General features: G+C 42.5%; 1 protein-coding gene across 1 annotated transcript; it reads left to right on the forward strand.

Annotated features, from left to right (window-relative positions):
- Positions 1 to 907: 907 nt before the first annotated feature.
- On the forward strand, positions 908 to 19,100 carry TMPRSS3 (transmembrane serine protease 3). The gene is made up of 13 exons (XM_026070714.1): positions 908 to 925; positions 2,036 to 2,180; positions 3,409 to 3,519; positions 4,412 to 4,528; positions 6,167 to 6,290; positions 7,362 to 7,487; positions 8,268 to 8,311; positions 9,013 to 9,178; positions 10,705 to 10,874; positions 13,098 to 13,193; positions 13,868 to 14,010; positions 15,500 to 15,652; positions 18,600 to 19,100. Exons 1-13 carry the CDS (start codon positions 908 to 910, stop codon positions 18,615 to 18,617), a joined length of 1,431 nt encoding a protein of 476 aa, XP_025926499.1. The 3' UTR covers positions 18,618 to 19,100.
- Positions 19,101 to 20,983: the final 1,883 nt, after the last annotated feature.

Genomic DNA, 20,983 nt, shown 5'->3' on the forward strand with positions numbered 1-20,983 from the left:
AAGCTCCAGGGAGCTTGGGTTTAACGTGGAAAACCTTAATTTCCTTCCTGGTCACTCAGGAGCCCTGTTTTACTTGAATTTGCTATAGTTTTTTGCTCTGCCTCACCTCCTCTTTCTTCCCTCCACCCTCCCCTCTGCTGCCTCTCTCTCTTCTTAAAAAAAAGTCAAGCCAAATCATGCTTATACTTGAGTATTCTCTGAAGCTGACCATACATTTTCAGTTTCTGAATCCCAGAGTACAGATGAGCTGATCCTTACCCTACCAAATCAAACACACCATTTACAGGATTACCAGTTCTTGCTTGCAAAGTGCTTTCAAAACATTGTCAAATAGGTAATAATTGAAGTTATCCATAACTAAAGTATGGGTCTGTTTCAAAAACTCTCTTTAAGCGTGCTCTTTGCTGCATGCACACAGCAAAGGGGAAATCAAGTTAATGAATCAAGCAACATCAGCCTAAGGCCTTGTTTGCCAGGGAGACAAAGCACCTGGGGCTTCTGCCTTCTGCCCTGCCTCTCGCAGATTTTGACAAGCCTGTCTCTTCAGCTGCATGATTTCTGATAAGCAACAAGCAAGCGCAAGCCTGTGGCTTAACCTCTGTGGAGTTTCTTAGCTGAGAGGTTACAGAAAGGTTTACAAATACTACAATATTATCTTACGCTCTTACGCTAATTAAAAAGCTTGCCGATTTTTTATCTTCCCCTTTCCGTAGCCATGCCATCCGAGGCTACCTGATACCTCTCACCAGGTTGAATTACACAGACTGCTACGATAATGCCATATGCAACAAATGACTGAACTGGCAGCTCAGTGAAAACATTTCCAGAGCAGACTGGCTTAGCAGCCTCAGAATTTCCTTTTGGCTTCTTTTGATAATGAAGAGAGAAAACAGTTTTGCTTTTAATTATGACTTCTCAGGAAGAGGTAAGTGAAGCTTTGGGAGGGTGTGATGTCCTCTAGGTAATGATACGTCAGTGTTTATCTTTTGTGTAGTACTCTACTCAATGATGTTTTATTTCCAGATGAACAACTTATGCACCAGTTAGAAGGGTTTTTTTWAAATATTTAAAAACCATGCACATTCCTCTGCCTTAAGGCTGGCAATTTCTATATAAAATTTAAAGAGAAATGTTCAAAATTATAGCATCTTGAARTATATGTGGGAGTTTATCAAATGAAAGAGTAGAAATCTTATTATCGTTGTTTGCTGAAGGGTGAAAAGATATACCATATGACTTCAAAATTAATGTCACAGACAAAAGACACCTACTTTGCCTAAAGCTTGTCTTTGTAAACATTTCTTTGGACTGACTCTGTAAACACTTTTATAGCTTACCACCTCCACTGTCTTTAGCAAGCTTGGACTTCTTTCACACTATTGTAAGTTCAAAAATCTGATTTCTCCTGTCATTAATCATCTAGTATTCAGAACTAAAGTCAGAAATTATAATTAGAATTTTAAAGATATTCACTCTGAATTCCAGTGTAGCCCATTTTAATTGCTTTTCGTTGTGTACAAAGTGTTCAAAGGTTCTCTGGAATAAAATTCTATGGGTGCATGCATGAGAATCCTGTAAGGCTCTGTTCAGGTGTCATATACTTTAGTCTTTCTCTTGTTTCCAGTTACAATTAAAGAGTATCTCATTGAGAAGGGCTTGACACATAAGGGAGAATGTCCTACAGTGTGAGTTATTAAAAGTAGCTGTGATGCTTAGACAAACTTCAGCAAAACTTAACTTCAGTACTATATATATAGTACTTACATACTTTAAATATGAGGGGTCCTCTAATGAACATGAAATGTCTAACATTTTACAAGGTGACTTCTCTTGGGCAGACACAGCATTCTTGGCATTCTTGAAGACTCTTGAAAAACCCTGTGGATTCACTTTGTATTTGATTCAAAAACCAGATTAACAATGGAAGCCTGAAGGAAAACTACATGTTCCTTAGTATCAGGAGAAGGGTATCAGATTTTAAGAGGTGATAGATTTAATTTGTTTAAATATTGTCTTTTGTTTTCTGTTGAGCCAGGTACAAGAGACAAATCCCAATACTGGAAGTCTTGAAATCATCTCCATTACAGAAGATGAACTGCCAGTAACAGAACTCCATTTTTCCTTCAAAAGATTTTTCTGCATACCGCAAACAAAAATTGACCCCAGTGCAGATGAATCTGGTAGGCATACTGCATAGCTCTTGGCCCATTGAAATCTAAACAGCTAATCTAGGTCCTTAGCCTTGCAAAACCATACTTGCCCACTCATTCAGAGAAAACAGTTACTTAAGGGAAGAAGAAAGAATCTCACTCCCCGAACCATGACATTTGCCAGCACGTTAGTGGGTGATAACACCTTGTGTCTGTGTGCATATGCAAGCATTTTTCACAGCCAGATTATTCACATGCTTCAGCCCCTAAATATATATTTGCTTATGCTTTTCTGACACGTTTTTGAACAGCTCATTTAAAGTATTCACTTTTTTTAATGGATTCAATTTTCATGTTGGGAAAACACAATAGAGTAACCTGGGAGGAATAATATGTGTTTGCTACATCATGTAGATTTCATTTTTCATCTGTTGAAATCACTGACAAAGATGTCCATTAATTCCAACAGAAGCAGGATGAACATCAAGGATGCAGATAGATCAATTCGATTTTACAGTCCATCAGCCACTATAGCTGTCTAAAATTTATTACATACCAGACACCAGTTCTGTTACCAAACCAGTCACTCAGTTTCTGCTGAGACAGTCTGAATAAGTTGGAATTTACTTGTAGTTGTATAAATACTGGGAGACACTTAGCAGCCTTGACTGAATTTTAAGTTTCTGCCAATCCCAAATTCAGAAATTTAAGGAGGAGAGGGTGAAGAGCTGCATGAATTAAAATTGAAGACAAGGTTCTACCAGCTCCTGTGCGTATACATGACCAAGCTGTGCATGCTCTTTTCCTGAGGTTTGCCCTTTATATGTCAGAATACATTTGACAAAAGTGGACCATTCATTATTTTCTGTTGTCTTCTTTATTCACAATGCCATTAAGTTGGAGGTCAGCTACAGAGATGAACGGAAAACTCAAAACAGCCCTGAGCCATTGCTCAGTTCTCTCCTTGCCTTTACAGCAAAATTTTGGCCAGATCACCTTTTCCCTCAGTTTTCAAACTATCTTCTAATTTGGGGGTCCTGGTTTTGCAAATTTAGCTTTCTGTTATTTCAATTAACCTTGCTTACAAGTCCAAAAGCCCCTGAGCCAAGGGGAGCCAAACCTTCCAGGTCAGGTCAGCTGCTAAAGCGTGTGCACTAGTTACTCCTGGCATCTATCTTAATGTTAGATAAATCTTTTTTCACTGAAAACTCAAGCTGTTTTAACTTCACAGAAGCTGTTGTCTCTGTTTGGTTTCTAGGAGATATCCAACCACCTTCGATGTGCCATGTTTTAATCTCCCCCAAATCCCTTCCATATGTCTGTGTTTTATTACTTGTAGTAATCCTAGCAGTTGCCGTTGGCCTGGGTGGTGAGTACAATTAGTTATTCATTAAGTTCTCAATTAACCGTTCAAATGCTTAATTTTTCATGAGCCTTTTACTGAGAATGGAATTAAACTGCCACTGCAGCTTGTTTACTGAAGTAAAAAATCCTGTTGATGTGATGGCTTTAAATTTTATTTACATGTATGGATAAAATGGATCTGGCACTCAGGAGAGGATTGGTATAATATTTACACACTGGGGAAAGTGCCACACTAAGAAACCTTTCTCCAGTTAAATTTCACTGATTCCTTTTTAGGTGGTGAGCTAAGAATTTAGAAACTGGGGGAGGTTTCAGGTAATGCACATCATATTTTTGCCCAGTATTTCACTTCTTTAAGATTATTTTCAAAGAACTGATAAACTTTCCCCTACCATAAACAACCTCTATAAAGGAAAAGAAAATATAGAATGAGTTTAGTTGCACCTTGAAAGTGTGACCTGCCCAGGTCTAGGTATCAAATATGTTGATGTTGAGCAGTGCTTTCACATCTACAACAGGGATGAGCTTGCAGAAAGTTGAGGTATCCCCCCAGGAAGAGAGTGTGCTCACATTATTTTGTCAGATTCTCCCTCCTTTGCTGATGAGGAGCTGTGGCATCCAGAAACTCTCCCTGCAATGAAATATAAACCTGGGCTGAGGAAGCTAGGAAAGAGCCAGCAAAGACAGCAAGGTTGATTTGGTCCAGATATTATTACTAAAGGATGAGTTTAACAGCACTGTGTAGCAACCCCCAGGATGCATTTCAAATATTCCTAGAATACAGGAGTTGTCTTTTCATTAGCAAGACAGAAATCCAGCCAGATAATGAAACTCAAAAGTGCTAAATTAATACCCAAGTGTGTTTTCATCACCCTGTTTTCTTTCATTCTTGTTAGCCCAATACAACTGCATTGGGAAGTTTCGCTGCCGATCATCCTTTAAGTGCATCCAGAAATCAGCCAGGTGCAATGGTGTCTTCAACTGTAAAGAAGGGGAGGATGAGTACGGATGTGGTAATTTAAACTTGATTATAAATCCCTCCTACCTCCTCCTGTAGCATTTGGCATTTTTTCAAGAGATGTATGTTATACTTTGGGCAAGACAGAGAGACTGATGACTTGTCTAAATTGTGGCTTCAGAGAAAGAGTCTCTCTGAAGTATTGCTCTATAATTAATGAGAAACCAAATTGCTCTTAGGATAAATGAGATGATCACTGTATTCAGTGTCATATAGTAACACTATGCCAATTCTGAAGATTGCACAGGCCTGTTGTTTTCTTAAGGGACTCAGGAAATGGAGAGACCAGCACTGACTTTTTTGTGCTCAGTACTGCAGAGTATGCTGCTTTTCATGTGAAATATATGCCCTTWTATCAGGGATTCTCTTTGTAACCGTCTTTGGCATCACAGAACCATTTTAAATAGTCTCTCCCTGTCCTGTTTTATAGTAGCTGAGGGTGATGCTTTCAACAGCTGGCGGGGAATGACCTTAATATTTGGGAACAGCAAAGCTGATTTTTAGATTGGTGTACTAGTAATTTTGAATCCTGCACCTGTTGGCAAGGAGGTCACAGAGGTTTCAGTCTGTGCAATGTGAGGAATGAGAAGAACCATCAGCTTTTGGTCCCAGMTGACCTGCACAATGCTTTCAACCTTTGGGGTCCTTCTCGCCAGGAAGCTTCAGGCCCTTGTGGAGCCTGTTGACCATACATATGCTTTTGTGTCTACCTTAGCAATTCCATAACAGCCCATGTGCCCCTGGGCTGGAAATTCCCTGGCCAGCAGTGATTGTGGGTGCAGCCTCCCTTCTCCTTGGAGGCGTGCRGCAGACCACGGAGAGGTGCCCTGTCCCCGGTGTTCCCAGTTCAGCTGGGGCTCTGGTGGCTGTGGCGTGGGATGACAGGGTGCAGGGATCGGGACATGTGGGATGCTGAACAAAGGGCTGCGGATGCTGGCGCTGGTCCTGGGCCTTCTGTGGTGCTTCCTCGTGGCCCTCTTGGCAAGGGTCAGTATGGCTCATGGCAGCTAAGGCTCCCTGGCACAGCTTGGACCTGCTGCTGGGCCACCGGGAAGAGCTGCCATGGGGGAAGCACTGGCCTGCAGCAGAGGGACTGAGACTGGGAAACTCCACAGCAACCCAGGAGTGACTGGGTTTTACGTACTGGCCAATTACATCCACTTTGACTGTGTTGTGCGGCTTGGGTGGTGCTAATTACCTTTCATTAAACTCTGTGCTGTCACTTAGCTTGGACATGGTTGTCCTCAGTGCCAGGCATCTGCAGCTCCAGCTCATTGCATTCAGCAAGAGCTGTTTAGACCCACTGGAGAGCAGGTCAGACTTCTCTCTCTGTATTAGAGCTAGCATCCTGTATCCCTTCCCATGAGCATAGGAATTTTTTCTTCAGGCAGATCCGCTTCAGTGTACCTTGGTACACTGATGAAGAGGGACACTGGTAAAGGAAAACGAGTTCCCTCCATAAGGAAAAAAAACCAACAACAAAAAACAGAAAAATTCTTTCAAAGGAACCGAGTGTTCAAAAAGACAATTAGTAAAAACAGAAATGTGGATGCTGCAGCAGTGCATTGACACTATTGTATACTCAGTGGTTCTAATTTAGAGTTCACTCAGGCTTTTCTTCTGAATCTCAAAGTCAGGTTGAGTGGCAAGAAAGCAGTGCTGCAAGTGTTCACTTCTGGATCCTGGAGAACGGTCTGCTCTGACGACTGGAAAGAAGAGTATGGAAATACTACCTGCAAACACTTAGGTTTCTCAAGGTACATATACAAAATGGAAGAAACTCTAACTGGCATGTTGAGCAAACTGAGGTTTTCAGTCTTTCTAATGAAGCCCTGTATTTGCCTGTCACTTAAAAGAAAAAGAACTTAACTTTCCAGCTTTGTGAATAATAAGACTGAGCAGATTTGGGATGGTTTGAATACTTGTGCACAGCAAACACCATTTATTACCGCTATAAATCCTAGATGATGACTGAATACAATGATACAATTAAATCTTTCCTATGGGATGCAGCTTTCTGAATCATACCTGTCTCTCTAGTAACTTACAACTGGTCAGAGAGGCAGTAAGCAACATATGGTGTATTTTCCATGTCTATTACTTCCTTCATGGAAAAACTGTATACAGAATTTGTGTCATTAAATCTGTTAGGGAATGCTTTGCACTTTTATTAGAGAGGCCCAAGCTAAGTCCACTTTGCAATTAGAGAAGAAGGTGATGAGGCAGTTCTTAATGGAGTGGTCTGATTCTTGGAAAAGCACCAACTCTTTCACGAACTTTTCACGAAAATACACTACTGAGAAAGAATTTGAAGTTGTGACTTGCAGAAGTTATTTCATGTGATGGAGTCATTCTGGTTTCTGCACATTATTGTTAGCAATATAAAGCTTCTTTGAATAATTTTTTGCTGCCATTAGCATAAAATACAGCTCAGCTGTTCAAAGCAAAAGACAAGAACAAATTGAAAATTATTCATCCTCCCTGCAGCAAAACATAACTGTAGAAAAAGGAGACCAAAAGCATGTTAGTGTTTCAGAGGACGTGCCAACCAGTTACAATTAAAGCTTTAATACAATATTAGAATTAAAATTTACCTTCGCTACCAGTTTAATACCTCTCAGTATGTGTGACTTCTACATATGATTATGGCAAAAATACCCACACGTTACAAGAAATCTTTCTGGAAGAGGATAGGATTACTTTATCAAGTGTCAGAATCCGATTATTGTATCTACTACACTGGCTTTTTCATTAGTAGAATCACTGAATTATTTAAATGGATTACTGAAATTCTGTATTTGGAAGTTGTGTTTATGGTTTATTTGCAGTTATGTGAGTTCAGGTTACTTGCCTGTGGCTGCAGTTGAAAAACAGTTTAAAAGACATTTTGTATCCCTCAGCCATTGGTTATCAGCTGATCAAGTGACATCACTACACAATGCAACAAACTTAAGGTAAGCTTCAGCTTTTTGGTTGAGTAGAAGAAACACCAGTTTTGTCAGTTTATACGGACAGAAACAGAGTAATTAATGGAAGAATTACTAATAGTTTGAGATTATTGCCTAATTTTCTCAGGCATGTAGCACTTTATAAATGGTTTGTGATGTTACACATCATAACCCAAGGTTCAGTAGCAGTTTTGTTGGAATATGAACTAAGGGCCTGATCCAAGGCCTGTTAAAATCAAACAAAAGCTTTAAAATGACCTATCTGAAAAACTTATTCCTCCCATGATCCCTCTATAGTCAATGAATAGTCACCAGGCACTTATCTTTATTGCAGAGCAGTTTGTTTTAGTTTGCAGATCCCTAGATATTTCCCAAAGGAAGTACAAAGTCTTTATGGTGAATCTCTTCCTCCTGATGATTGCTTGTTTTTCTTACTTACCTTTCACTGAGAAGCAATCCAAGGCTCCAAGGAGCCTACAGATCACATGCTGAAAATCACTGATGACCCCCCMCACACACACCCCAATCCTTCACAGAAGAGTGAATCACTCTTCAGCAGTGCAGCACGTGGTCTGTAGACTCCTGATGACATCTGAATTTCCAGCTTAAGTATTTCTGTTAAATGTCTGAAGTAGATTGGATGAATACACAACTATGTGCTTCTCTTAATATATAAGATATATATATTTGTATCTACATAGCTGTACAAGAAAGTAACACAAGTATGAAAAAAAAACAAAACAGTATTCCTGTATTGGAACTAATATTGCTGTCTTTTCGCCTTAGAGAAGAATGCACTTCTGGCAATGTAATCATCTTAAAATGTCTAGGTAAGCATCAGGAAAAGTGAATATAAGATCAAAATCTGTCCTTTTTCATCCACTGCAGGGCAAGAGTTGGGAGAAATTGCATACTCAGGGGCATACCATCAGTTTATGATGTCAAGAAAAAATTGCATTTCATGCATAAAATTTCAAACAATTTCATGAGGTCAGAGTAGACTGGGAGGGCAGATTGTGAGTATCAGGTAACAGGAGTGTTTTCATGAGAACCACACAAAGAAGCAAACGTTTAAGGATTATGAGTTCAGTCAGTGGACTGGTATAGCAACTCAACTCATTGTCATCTAGGTGGGGAAAGGGAAATTCTGTCTTACATGTGAATTTTCATCCCACGGCTCTCCATGTCAACTAGTTTTCAGAACGGGATACGAAAAAAAAAAGATCCCCAAGGGATGGGATGCTTCAGCCTGCCTGTGTAGGCCCCTGGGTCACTGTGTATTTATAGCAGAGCAGTGAGTTTTGCAGCTCTGCTGAGTGCAAGGTGTCCAAGGAAGCCCATGGGAGCTCCCCAGCACCCACACCAGCCGCCCCACATGGTGCTGGGGGGCAAGAGGTGGAGAGAAGACCTCAGGGACAGTCCCACTGCCAAGACCGTCCAGCCTCGTCAGGGCTGAGAGTACGGGGAGGGGGGGGAGGCGGGGGTGGTTTGAGGTGATGAAAACTGGCGCATAACCTTTGCTTTCCGGCAGTGTGCGGGACGCGGGCCAGCTACGGGCCGCGCATCGTGGGGGGCAATGCGTCCTCACCCCAGCAGTGGCCATGGCAGGTCAGCCTGCAGTTTCACGGGCTTCACCTCTGCGGCGGCTCCGTCATCACCCCCCGCTGGATCATCACGGCTGCACACTGCGTGTACGAGTAAGTCCCTGTGCCGTTGTGTTTGGGGTGCCCTACCAACCCCGCTTGCGGTGTATCCACACAGGGAGGCCACTGCAGAAGTGGGCTAAAGCAACATGCTTTCTCTTCAGTAAAAAAATGCAGGAGAAACTAGTGCCATCCTTATTTCACTGGCTTGCTCCATAATATTTAAACTACATTTTGCTGTTCTTGCACCAGTGCAAGTCTTTATAAAGAAGTCTTCCAAAAAAGCTATCCCAGAGCAAATGGCCCACTCTTCACATATGCTGGGCACTCCCAGCTGCCTGAGAAATCACCCTAAAAAACATCGAAGTGACAGGTTTTAGGCTTCCAGATCTGTGGTTTGGCTTTACTGCATGTGAATTAATCAGGAGGATTTTGTACTTGGCTCCTCTGGCATTCAGGAGCTCCAAAATAAATTACATGATCCTTTTCAAGTATTACAAAATCAATCAGTTGTAGTTAGTGAGTTATACAGTACTTCTTAATGCCCTTCACGTGTTCCACTGCTTCTTTTTATACTGTATAAAGCATTCTTAGAGTTGTAAATAGATGCTAAATAATTACTTAGACTCTTCTCTTAGTGTAACAATAAAAATGGTCCCCTCTCTTATAAATAATGAGAGCAGCTGCCCAGTTGTGCATTCTTGTTTGCTTGAAAATACTACAAGCTTGCATCTCTTGCTCTTAGGAAATCCAAACCACATTCACTGAAGGCATTTAAGGCAGCTAAAATGGGGTTTGTCTGATCAGTTTTAGACACCCACAACATGGGTGTCAGCTTCCAAGCAAGTCCTCTAAGATCCTTTTGTAGCCTGTGGAGAGAAGAAAGGGGACAGACAAATCCCACTTCCAGATCCTGTTTGGAGCCATATGTTGCCATAAATATAGTTACTTAGGAATTAAGCATCTCTACTTTTGTAGCTCTGTCCCCCGCAATCCAATCATTGGTTCAAAGTTTGGTTGTGATTTGATTTGATTTGATTTGTTCAAAGGTTGATTGTGCAAGGAGCTGGCAACCCCCATCCCTGGAGTCCTTTTTTAGGACCTCCACTAATCTACCAGTGGCACAGCAGGGTAAACCCAAGAGCAGATGAGTTACATGCTGGAGGCTGAAGGTGTGGCTGCAAATGAACTGGGGGCAGAAGCAAGTCCCAGAATAAAAGCCGCTCCCTTGAAAACACCTTGCCGCAAGTGCCACTAAATTAATCTAAAAACTGATCTGACACATACCAGACAGTATCAACTGCTGTGGGGTTGCATAGGAAGGAAGCTGCTTTTTAAAGGTAGAATGAGGCAAAGCTCTTAAATATTTGTAGAAAACTGCACAAACAAATTGCCAGTAAGCCAGTACATTGCTGACACTAATCATCCTTTCTATTTTTTTGAAATTAGATCTAAAACATAGCCAATACTAATACATCAGTAAGCAAGTAGAATTGACTGTACTTATTTGCCTGTAGAGATTCGTGTGAAACCTGAGAGTTTTCCTGAAGGTTTGTCACTCTCTTACCTCTTTATTTCAGCCTGTACCTGCCGAGCTCATGGAGTGTGCAAGTTGGCTTTGTGACTCGGCAAGACACCCAAATTCACCCATATTCAGTGGAAAAAATTATATACCATCGAAATTATAAACCCAAGACAATGGGAAATGATATCGCACTAATGAAACTGGCAGCACCGCTTGCTCTCAATGGTAATCCCCTGTTAGTTTTCACTTCACTTTGCCTTTCTAGTTAAAAGCAAAAAGTGTCCCTCCTAGGACAGATTAGGCACATTTCTGTCAGCATCCTGGGCCTGATCTGGGACAGTAGAGTCGATCCCCACTTCCTCTAGGAGCAAGGATAGAAGTCCCACCAGCTTCAGCAAGGCTCAGCCTGGAGCCCAGGTTGGGTGTCCCGCAGGAAGGCTTGGAGCAAGAGCCTTGTGTCCACACTGCCACTCAGGCCAGCACCAGCACCAAGCCCCAGGAGAGCATCCCTGGCTCCACGGTTTGGTGGGGAGACGAGCTGTGAACCCACCTCAGTCACTGCCTCGCTCTGTGTCCCCATGCCGGTGCCTACCTGCCCCTTTGCCCTGCCACACCAACAGCAGGGGATGGTGAGGGGCAGCTCCAGGATGGAGAATTAATCCCCATTGCTGCCCACTGAGATGGAGAATGCAAAATCATTCAGTTCACTACCTCGGTTTTTAGTTAATCTGCTGTTTTGGGTTGCTGGCAGGAAATAATATTTCTTGGGTCAGCTCTGATCCAGGTTTGGCTATAGGAACTCCCAAATAGCAGTTCAAATTCTGGGCCAGAAACAAAAAACAGCACAACCTGGTTTTCATTTCCGGCCTGGTCAGAGCTATGCTGATGGGGTGAGCTTATCCCTGTGGTTGCAAGGCAATGACTCCCTTTTCAAATTGCACCAGCCTGTCCCCAGTGCCCACTTTCAACCATGGAGAGAGTCCTGGCTGCCCCGGTGGCTGCCAGCCCAGCGTGGTGGCAGAAAGTCCCCTCCATCCTCAGTATCAGGAGCTCCTCTGCACTCATTATCCAGCCACAGAGGAGGAATAACATGATTATAGGGCTCTGAAAAAATATTTCCAGTCCATTGTGTTGTTGGCTTACTGAAGTCATTTAATAATAGGCAAAACAAAGCTATGTGAGAGCAATAGAGGGGGAGGTTACCTATGCTGAACTATTTTATTTTTATTCTCTCTAAGTGTTTTGTCCTATCTAAAACAAATGCCTTGCCTTGTTTTTCTTGGAGCTCACAGAGATTTTTATAATGTCCTTGTTGTCCTCATTTCTATGCGTATGGGGAGCCCAGCAGTATCCGAAGCTGAAAATCAAGCTTAAATTTCAAAGAGAAGTCAAGGCAAATAAAATATAATGATTCATTTAAATGAAAACCACTCTTATTTTCTCAGCAGGATGCTACCTGCAGCTGACACAGTGGGTGAATTGAAATAATGAATAATAATATTGTATGGATTTAAATTATAGCCTGCCAATGCCTCCTAATCACAGTGGGCCCTCTCTGCAAAGTAGGGGTTGTTGCTCTCTGATTCGTCTTGACTGTCGGTTCCTAAATCACTTCTCTTGAAATCTTTTGAGCTTTTTGCTAAAATTAAAATTAAGCTTGAGGGATTTTGTTCTGTTTTAAATCTCAGCAATTGCTGTTTTCTTTTGTTCAGGAATAAGTTTGGGAGGCTGTCAAGAACAGCAGCAGCTCTGCACCTGAATCGTGCACCCAGTACACCCTGGGCGGCTGGTGTGTGGCCCAGGGAGACTTGAGGGGCTCCACGCTGGGGGCTGGATGCTTTGGGCTGGGATCACTTCACAAGGGAGAACTGAACCACTAGCAATTACTCAATGATATTCCCACATATTCCCTCCCTTTGCTCAGAGCCAGGTCATCTTGGTATGTTGTGGTTTGTGCATCACGAGTGTGAGCATCACATATATCACACAGTATTCAGCGCCCCAGAGTGTAAAGGTATTGCATCTCTGAGCTGGGGGGCGGGAAGCAAAGGACAGCCCAGGTGATTTGTTGTCCTTTCAGTGGGACGCGGTGATGTGCGCTCAGGGCTCTTGTCACATGAAATTACACAAAACCTGGAGAGGGTCTATGTTCTGCCTGTCAGCTGAGTACCGTGTGTATTTTTTGTTTGCTCATTCTTTAATTCATTGACATCCCAACACCTCCTTCTATTACTTCCTGCTTGAAACAAGTTATCCCTGATGTAGATATTGTTTCAAACTTTGGCTGTAAAACAAAAGACTTAGAGTTGCCAGGCTATTTTATGTGAGGATTGTATGATTTTTCATAACAAACTCACTGTAAGTCCAACCCTGAAAGTTTTACTCAGGCATACAATTTTTGCTGAATTTTGAAAGCAGTTCTCTCTTCTCTCTCTCTTTTCTAAATAGGTCACATAGAGCCAATTTGTCTGCCTAATTTTGGTGAGCAGTTCCCAGAAGGGAAAATGTGTTGGATATCAGGATGGGGAGCAACTGCTGAAGGAGGTATTTTAGATGTCTGCTTTAATTCACCACATGAAAACATCTCTCACAGAGTAAAAACAGGATTTGGCTGTAGCACTGTTCAGCATTAAATTTTCTGGAATATCTGGGTGGAAAAAAAGAAGACCTATTCCTAAATTTTATGCTCAGCCAGGATGCAAATTCAATCTTCTGCATGGGGCCAAATGAGGCAAAAGTGCTGTTCAAACTCCTACCACACAGAACGGATGGGTACACTCGATGAAAAGGATGAAAATCACATGTAGACAGCAATGCCATCCAGGATGTTGTATTCAGGACTTGGTCAAACTGGCTGTGTTGTTTGTAACTTCAAGCACAGAGAGAACAGCATGAATGCAAGAAAAAAGCAGCCATTATTTCAGAGAAAGCATGCATGTATTTTCAGTCAGGTTGGATGATAAAGAAAACTGATTTGTGAATAATGTCACAAAGAAAAGTGATTACTTTTTTTACTATGACTCGCAGGTCATGTTAGTCAATAATACGTACTGAAACACTTTCAATGAAAGTGGTTGACTGCTCAGGTCATTATTTTTTATTCATTCTTCATATACTAAAACCTTTCTGTTCATATTTAGACATTAGTTTCAAGGAAATTTCAGGACATCAAAAACATATACTTTGATAAGGAGTTTTTTGTTTTCTTTTTGGTATAGGTGATACATCAGAGACCATGAATTATGCAGGTGTTCCTTTGATTTCTAATACAATCTGCAATCACAGGGATGTCTATGGTGGGATCATAACTCCTTCAATGCTTTGTGCTGGTTTCCTAAAGGGAGGCGTAGACACCTGCCAGGTATGAAAGTTTCCAAACTACAACTGTGCACATTAACAGCAGCTGTGGAAAAACATGAGTAATAAGTTATCAGGAGGCACTCCCACATTTTTGTTGGGCAAATATTTGTTTTTTTGCCATTTGCTCTATTTACCATAAGTATGTACCACTGACTGTGCTCACATTCATATGCTACAATTCTTCTGTGAACCATATCTGCTACTTGTGAAGTCAAATTTACTTAAGACAATTTTTAATTTCTTGTATGCACTATAGCATGGTACCATCCTCTCTTTGCCACGGCCACTGGCTAAGTGAAAAGTTTGCAGCTCAGAAGACCTGCAAGGTGCAGAAACCCCAAGGTGAAAAGCAGCCAAAACATACAGCAAGAGAGAAGCAGAAGCATTTAAATCTGGAAAAGCTAGAATGTGGCAGGAAGGAGGGAGAGGGGTTTGTGTAGCTCAGAGGGTTGGTGATGAACTCCGGGGGAGAGGGGTTCATAGTGGTGAAAGATCAGAGGCTCCTTAACAGCACAGGGTGGAAATGATCCAAAATCACTGTTTGCATCATGAGAATGCCCACCTTGTGCCAGGTCTCACCCCAATACACAGAAATGCAGCCTCATCTAACAAGGCACAAATGAAGAGCAATGGCAGGGGAGGAGGGGGTCTAATGTTTCCAGATCTACTCAGTCCCAGTTACAAAAGGTACAAGACAAAACAAAGGCATTAGATGCCTAGAATATAGGTCTTCACTTAAGTGCCTGTTTGCTAGAGCAGAAGAGCACAGACCCTCCACAGCAAGGTAACCAGCAGCAGCACAGCACTGCGCCTGGGAGAGCTGTCCAAAGTCAGCATGCTCAGCATATGGCTTTACGTGACAAAATAAGTCCTACTCCCAAAAAGGAGAGGGTCTTTCCAAATTCCCTTTTCTTTTTTTATTGCACTGGCTCTGATGCTAGAAGGGCAAGAAACTGCCCCAACAAAATGAATTGGGAGTTTCCAGTAGTTAAGCATGAGTCAGTGAAGTCAAAACTGCTCAGCAAAGTGTCTGGGGAGGGCCAGAGCTGGTGCAAAGCACTGTGTGAGCCTGCAGGCAGGAGCAGCCAAGGGAAGGAGGTATGAGCTTCCTGTTCTGACACAGCAAATGTTGGATCAGCTAAGGTCAGTAGCCAGGAGCTTTTTGAGAGAAGCAGTTGTGAGAGACCGTGCCTTGGAGACTGCAGATTAGCAATGCCTTGCCTCCAGGACAGGCGACATTCCTCAGCACCTCAATGTTGTCTAACTGCAGGCTCAAATCTTGCTTCTGCTGCACTGTACTCCTAAGGGAAAAAGAAAAATATGATCTAATACACCTCTTTGAGAAGCTGCCAACTTCTGCTGTAACATATGCCCTTCCTAGGACCCAGAAGGGAGCAAAAATAGGAAATTGAATTGCTAGACTATGCCCCCTCCCCTTTTCCCTTCCTTTTCTGGGGCACTGACTTTTGTTTTAATTCTTTGTCCTCCAGGGAGATAGTGGGGGACCCCTAGCATGTGAAGATATGAGTATCTGGAAATTGGTGGGGACCACCAGCTTCGGGGTGGGCTGTGCAGAAGAGAACAAACCAGGAGTCTACAGCCGAACCACCTCATTCCTGGACTGGATACACGAACAGATGGAGGTGTGGCTTTGCCCTGTCTCTTCATGTCCAGTAATGGCTTTGTGTTGCTTGTGCGTAACAGGATTTAGCTCGCATTTGTCACAGCTGACTTGTGTTGTATGGCAACAAGTGAGCCAAGAGCACGGAGCCTGTTTGTCCTGTGCTCCCCGTGCCGGGCTGGGGTGAGGGAAGGTGGCAGGTCCACATGGCGAAGGCAGAAGGTGGGGTAGCAGCTTGGGATGGGGGTCTTAGGGAGGTGCAGGTAAGATTGGGACTGAGATAGAAAGGAAAAAGGAGTGTGGGCATGACTGGGAGGGAGCCCAGTGGTGCTGAGCAGGGAGTTGGGAGGTGTGAAATGGCTGAGCAAGGAGGCTGGGAGTGAGGGAAGAGATGCCAAGGCACCTTACCTGGAGCTGTGAGGTTATTGCAAAGGTGTTGGGGGAGTGGAAGCTGAGTGGGAAGAAGGGAACTGGGAACAGGGGAGAGACAGCGCTGGCTGGAAGGAAAGGAGTGCAGCATGAAGGAAGCGGGGGGAAACTGCAGCTGCCTTTGCCAGTTCCCCAAGAACAGCCTGCTCTACGAAGTTTGAGCCCTCAGCCGCCCTCTGGTGCCGTTGGAGAGCTCGTGGGCACAGCTGGCAGAGCCAGGAGACTCATTTTGCTTTGGGTGGATCTCAGGCAGGGGTCTGTTGCCTAAGCAGAGGTACCTAGAGCCATTTTAGACAACCAAAGGTGTCCTGCCTGGCTTCCAGTTGTCCTTGCAGAATGGCAGGGATCTCTGGCCATCCCTGGGTCATATCTGCCATCGCCATGGGGGTATCTCAGGTACGCTGCAATGTCTCAAGTGGTGCCAGATATAATGCATAGGTGGTTGAATCATGCCTCAGGTGGCTGATCAGTGGAAAAGCTCTCCAGGCCCTACAGACATCACTGACACAATCTCCAGGGCTCAGTTCAGTGGTTCACATGGAAGTATCTGCTAACATTGCAGATGACACCTTAAGGTATCTGAGATATCTGCTTGGGGCTGGCAGATATGACCCAGGTTCTGTGGGAGATCTGGGCCCTCCCGGACCAGCTGCTGGAGGTCAGGCAAAGTGCCGCAGGGCACCTTAAATGGCACTGGGTAGTGCACGTGCAGGCAACTGAACCTGCCTCCACTGCTCTGGCAGGCGCTCAGACACATAGCTCACAGGTAGACACCTATGTGCAGGTTCTGAAGTGTAATTTTCTTAGTATCAAGCCAAAACCACCCTAAGCACCAAAGTGTATGACCCCACCTGCTGTAGCCTTGGTTCTCACAGAGGACAACAGTGCTGCTGTTCCAACTCCACCAGGACCAGGGGATTGTGGGGAGCAACACAGCTCCATCCCCAGCCTTGACACCAGTGTGTGCCACCACAATGCCATGTGGTAGAATTAGCCCCTCCCTTCCCGATTTGTGAAATATTTAACACTTCCTCTTCAAAATAAGTGTCAATGATGTCGAGCATCCATAGAGAAGGAAATGCCAGAAATAAGGTTATATGTGCAAATTTAGTTCAGCCCTGATCTTTGTACTGTATGACATGCACACTGTCCTCATGACCTGTATTACCCACAGAGATTTCTATTATCACATGACTAGCCATTACTCAACAAGGCTAAATAAACCTGGATAACAATTCTAAAGAATGCCAGCTTTATTTCTAATTTTTTCCCATAAATATCTTTGTCATTGCAATTCCCCCAAATCCAAGCATAGGTTCCAGAAATGTCTGGTACTTTGCGCATACCATGGAAGTGCAGACATTTCAAATGCACAGGTATCCATTATAAATAAACAATCAAGGGGGAAAAAGTACAGTTAAATCTTTGTTTAATAGATGCTAACATGTTCTAAGTTTTGGCAGGGACGTCCTTGAGGTGTAAATATTAGTTCAACTTGTCCTCTCAACAAGGATTTTCAATTTTGGCATTAATGAGCTCCAAAAGAAACCAGCAAGCGCAGTAAAGATAGTGTACCTCTGAAAACAGGACCAAGGGTTAGGCTTATGCCTAACAGGTCTGTACTGTGGTAGAACAGTCCTGACCTGTTTTTAACTGCTATTGCTCACCTTGCATTGGGGTTTACTTGGACTCTCCTGAAGTTCCTGTACTTTCTTCAGATTAAATTAGCTYTTGTGGTTAAAGCTTATTGAAGGAGTTAGGAAAGAGATCCATTTAGGTAAAAGTGATGCAAATTTAAAAGGTAAGGAATCTGGCCACTGAGCATGCACTTAAAGGCTTGCTTTCTGCAAATTAGATTAATAACTGCTTACCTTTCAGTTGGGGGCATCATCTAATGCAAGACATGATCAAGGAGGAGGCATTTGTATTTTCTGATCTTCTTTCTTCTGCAACGATTTTGCTAACTGCTCTCTCCCACGAGTCCAAAAACAGTTTTTTATTGCTTTCTCCTAGATGAGGAAAAATAGCTGATATTGTTTAACAAGATGTTTCTCCAACACTGTGAGCAGAATACTGCCGCCATTTCGAATAGCTCTCCCACTTCTAACAACTAAGCAGAAACAAAATGAACCCCTTCAAAGTCTGCTTAGCTCCCTGTATCACTCACTTGACCCACACATAGACTCCACCACTACTACTAATATATTCCTCCATCCCCCACAACCACATATCTTTATGAATCTTCTGTTCCTGTCTCAGCCCACACAAGGCTGAAAATCAGTGAATTATGGTGGTGACAGAAGCTGATTGTGTTTGCTCAGGTTCACAATGCATGCAATGGGAATTTGTCCACATCTCTTTTAAAGAGGTGGTACATTTTTCTGAAGAACGAACGCTGCCAGATAATAGCACTGGCTCCAGCAGTTTCATGGTTCCTTTGGTAATTGTAGCACAGAAAAAAAAAAGGTCACTCCATTTCAGAATTCAGTAGGCAACAACACGAACATTTGAATAAATGCATAATTGGTTTTGATTTCTAGAGAGAACTGCAAACCTGAAGAGAGCAGTGATTCCCTGGACTTCTGAAAATCCACATCAAATTCCAGCTGCACAAAAGGATGTACCACAGTCTTTTGRACACCTGCTCTGAACTTCTTACCTTCAGCAACTACTTTTTTTCATCTTTTTGGTACTGGTAACTGTGCTTAGTGAAACTGTTGTACATTCAGCCTCTTTCAGATAGAAGAAGCCAGTAGAAGTCTGGATGATGAGCATGCGTATTTACTGTCAACCACAAATTTCACACAAAGAAAAAGTGCTAAGACTGAGAATCCAGAATCCTATCATAATTAAAGTTTTGCAAGCAACATGAGTCAAAGACTACAGGAACTTAAAATCAGGTTATTAGCTACTCTTTTAATTCTTCTTTTCCAAGAACCAGACTACAAAGTGACTTTTTTCTTGAAAGTATTCCTATATAAGGTCCATGCTCTGTCGCACGGGTATCAGCAGCTTTCTTTAAAGCCATAAAGCAAGCAGGAAGCAAGCAGCTGGAAATTTTCTGAGTACATTCAGCTCCTGTTAGAAAAAAAAGTCTGGATTCAGATCTTTATCATGAGGCTGCAAACACAGTCCCTAAAAACTAATCCTGAGGTGTTTTATTGCTGTAAATGGCTCTGGAACAAGCAACACACAAGCTGTTACTTTACCGACAAACTCTGAGATTGGTAAACAACCTTAAAGGGAGTTTCTTTACTGCTTTTCAATAGGCTATAAAGCCAAAAAGAGTGTTCTATCTATAGTGTACTGTGGAGGGCAATATCTATCAAATACACTCAGTACTCCCAAGCTCACRTAACATAACAGTTCACTAAGGCACTCGCGCTCAGTCACCTTCTCTGTTTTCTCTCCCTTTCTCTGCAGATAGCATAGTATAGATCCTGCACTCTTTGTACCTACTAGCGACAGCAGCAGTGCAGGTGAACTGATGTCAGTAAGGCAAGCAGCTAATGCAGGGGCAAAATATTTGAAGTGCTGCTGTGGTTTCCTGTTTTACAAGCCATTCTAATACAACTGCCTCTTGTGGTTAGGTTGCAAAGTGTCTGATCATTTTGCACCTGCTCTTTGTAAAAATCATGGRATCCAAGTTAACAATTTTAGAACTGAGTGCCACAGGCTGGGTAGACTGAATAATAGAGAATATTGTCAGAGCTTTTCAATACCAGCCAAAACTGATCTTGTCATCTGATCAAATGCTGCTGGTCTGCTTGAAATGAGGTTTTGGATGCAGTCTRTTTGCCTCTAAACCAGTATCTGCATCACAGATATCCACCACTGCTGCAAGAAAGCACAGCAGAAATCTGAACTACAGTCTAACTGCAACACATCAGGTTAAAATTGAGAGAGACCAGCAAACTAGCATGAACCGTCAAACTCAAGCCTGTTCTGTGGATACTCACTTTGGTATCAGAGGTGACTGCTCCAATATGTTTCACCATAAACAAAGAAACCTGCAAGTGCAATGGAAATGACATTTCCAGAAGTCATATGTTGTTACAAAGAAGAAGGAATCATGATCAACTATCTGACACAAAAATTAGAATGAAATGGGAAATTTCGACTTGTCTGAACTGTGACAAAATTAAAACCAAGTATGTCAAATTCTTCTGTAAATAAGAGGTTTTCAGAAGTGTTTTAGTGTCCAGTTGTTTGTTATCCTAGTATTCTTACAGCCTTAATATGGTTCATATTTTATTATTAGCACTAATCAGGAGATGAGGGGATGGCTCTCTAAGCTCACAGASTGACTATTTCATATCTCTGAAAACATCTTGAAATGTTCTTTTCAACTCCTTCTATTTCCACAGTGAAACTATACCCAATGTGGTTTGCCTGTATATTAAAAAGGAATCTAACACAGAATTTACAAAGCTAGCAAAGTTTTTCAGACAAGTACAAGAAGCCACATTTACCTCTAAGTCAATGACAATCAGTTATGGATGGACCTAGACTACTCTCACTGGCCTGCAAAGCCAGTCTTTCCCCAATTTCTGTTATGCCCCTGGCTGTAGCATTTTAGGTACAGGCAGAATGCTGTTACAAGAAGTCAGTCCATGAAACTAAATTTTCATCCCCCAGTTTATGCCATTAATGTTTGCAAGGGGCTTAAAAATAGATATAACCACAGCACAAGCATATTTCTTTGAAATCACCCAGGTGAAGATACAAGGGGTTTTAAGACATTTACTGTGGGAAGGGTTTTGCACAGAGGTGGACATGGCATTTTGTTCCAAGAGAGGTCAGATTAAAGGACTGTATCTCATTTACACTTAGAACATTGCTTTTTTCTGCTGGTATAAAAACGATTTATAAATGGCCTGCGAATGTGTGCTTGTGCTAGTATGTCCTGCTTTTGGAGCAGGGT

Source organism: Apteryx rowi, unplaced genomic scaffold, assembly GCF_003343035.1.
Source record: "Apteryx rowi isolate R43461 unplaced genomic scaffold, aptRow1 scaffold_317, whole genome shotgun sequence".
Lineage (NCBI taxonomy): Eukaryota > Metazoa > Chordata > Aves > Apterygiformes > Apterygidae > Apteryx > Apteryx rowi.

Coding starts and splice junctions, on each gene's coding strand:
- TMPRSS3 (XM_026070714.1), top strand. Junction 2,181..3,408: donor CCCCAGTGCAGATGAATCTG/GTAGGCATACTG, acceptor TTTGGTTTCTAG/GAGATATCCAACCACCTTCG. Junction 13,194..13,867: donor GGGAGCAACTGCTGAAGGAG/GTATTTTAGATG, acceptor TTTTTGGTATAG/GTGATACATCAGAGACCATG.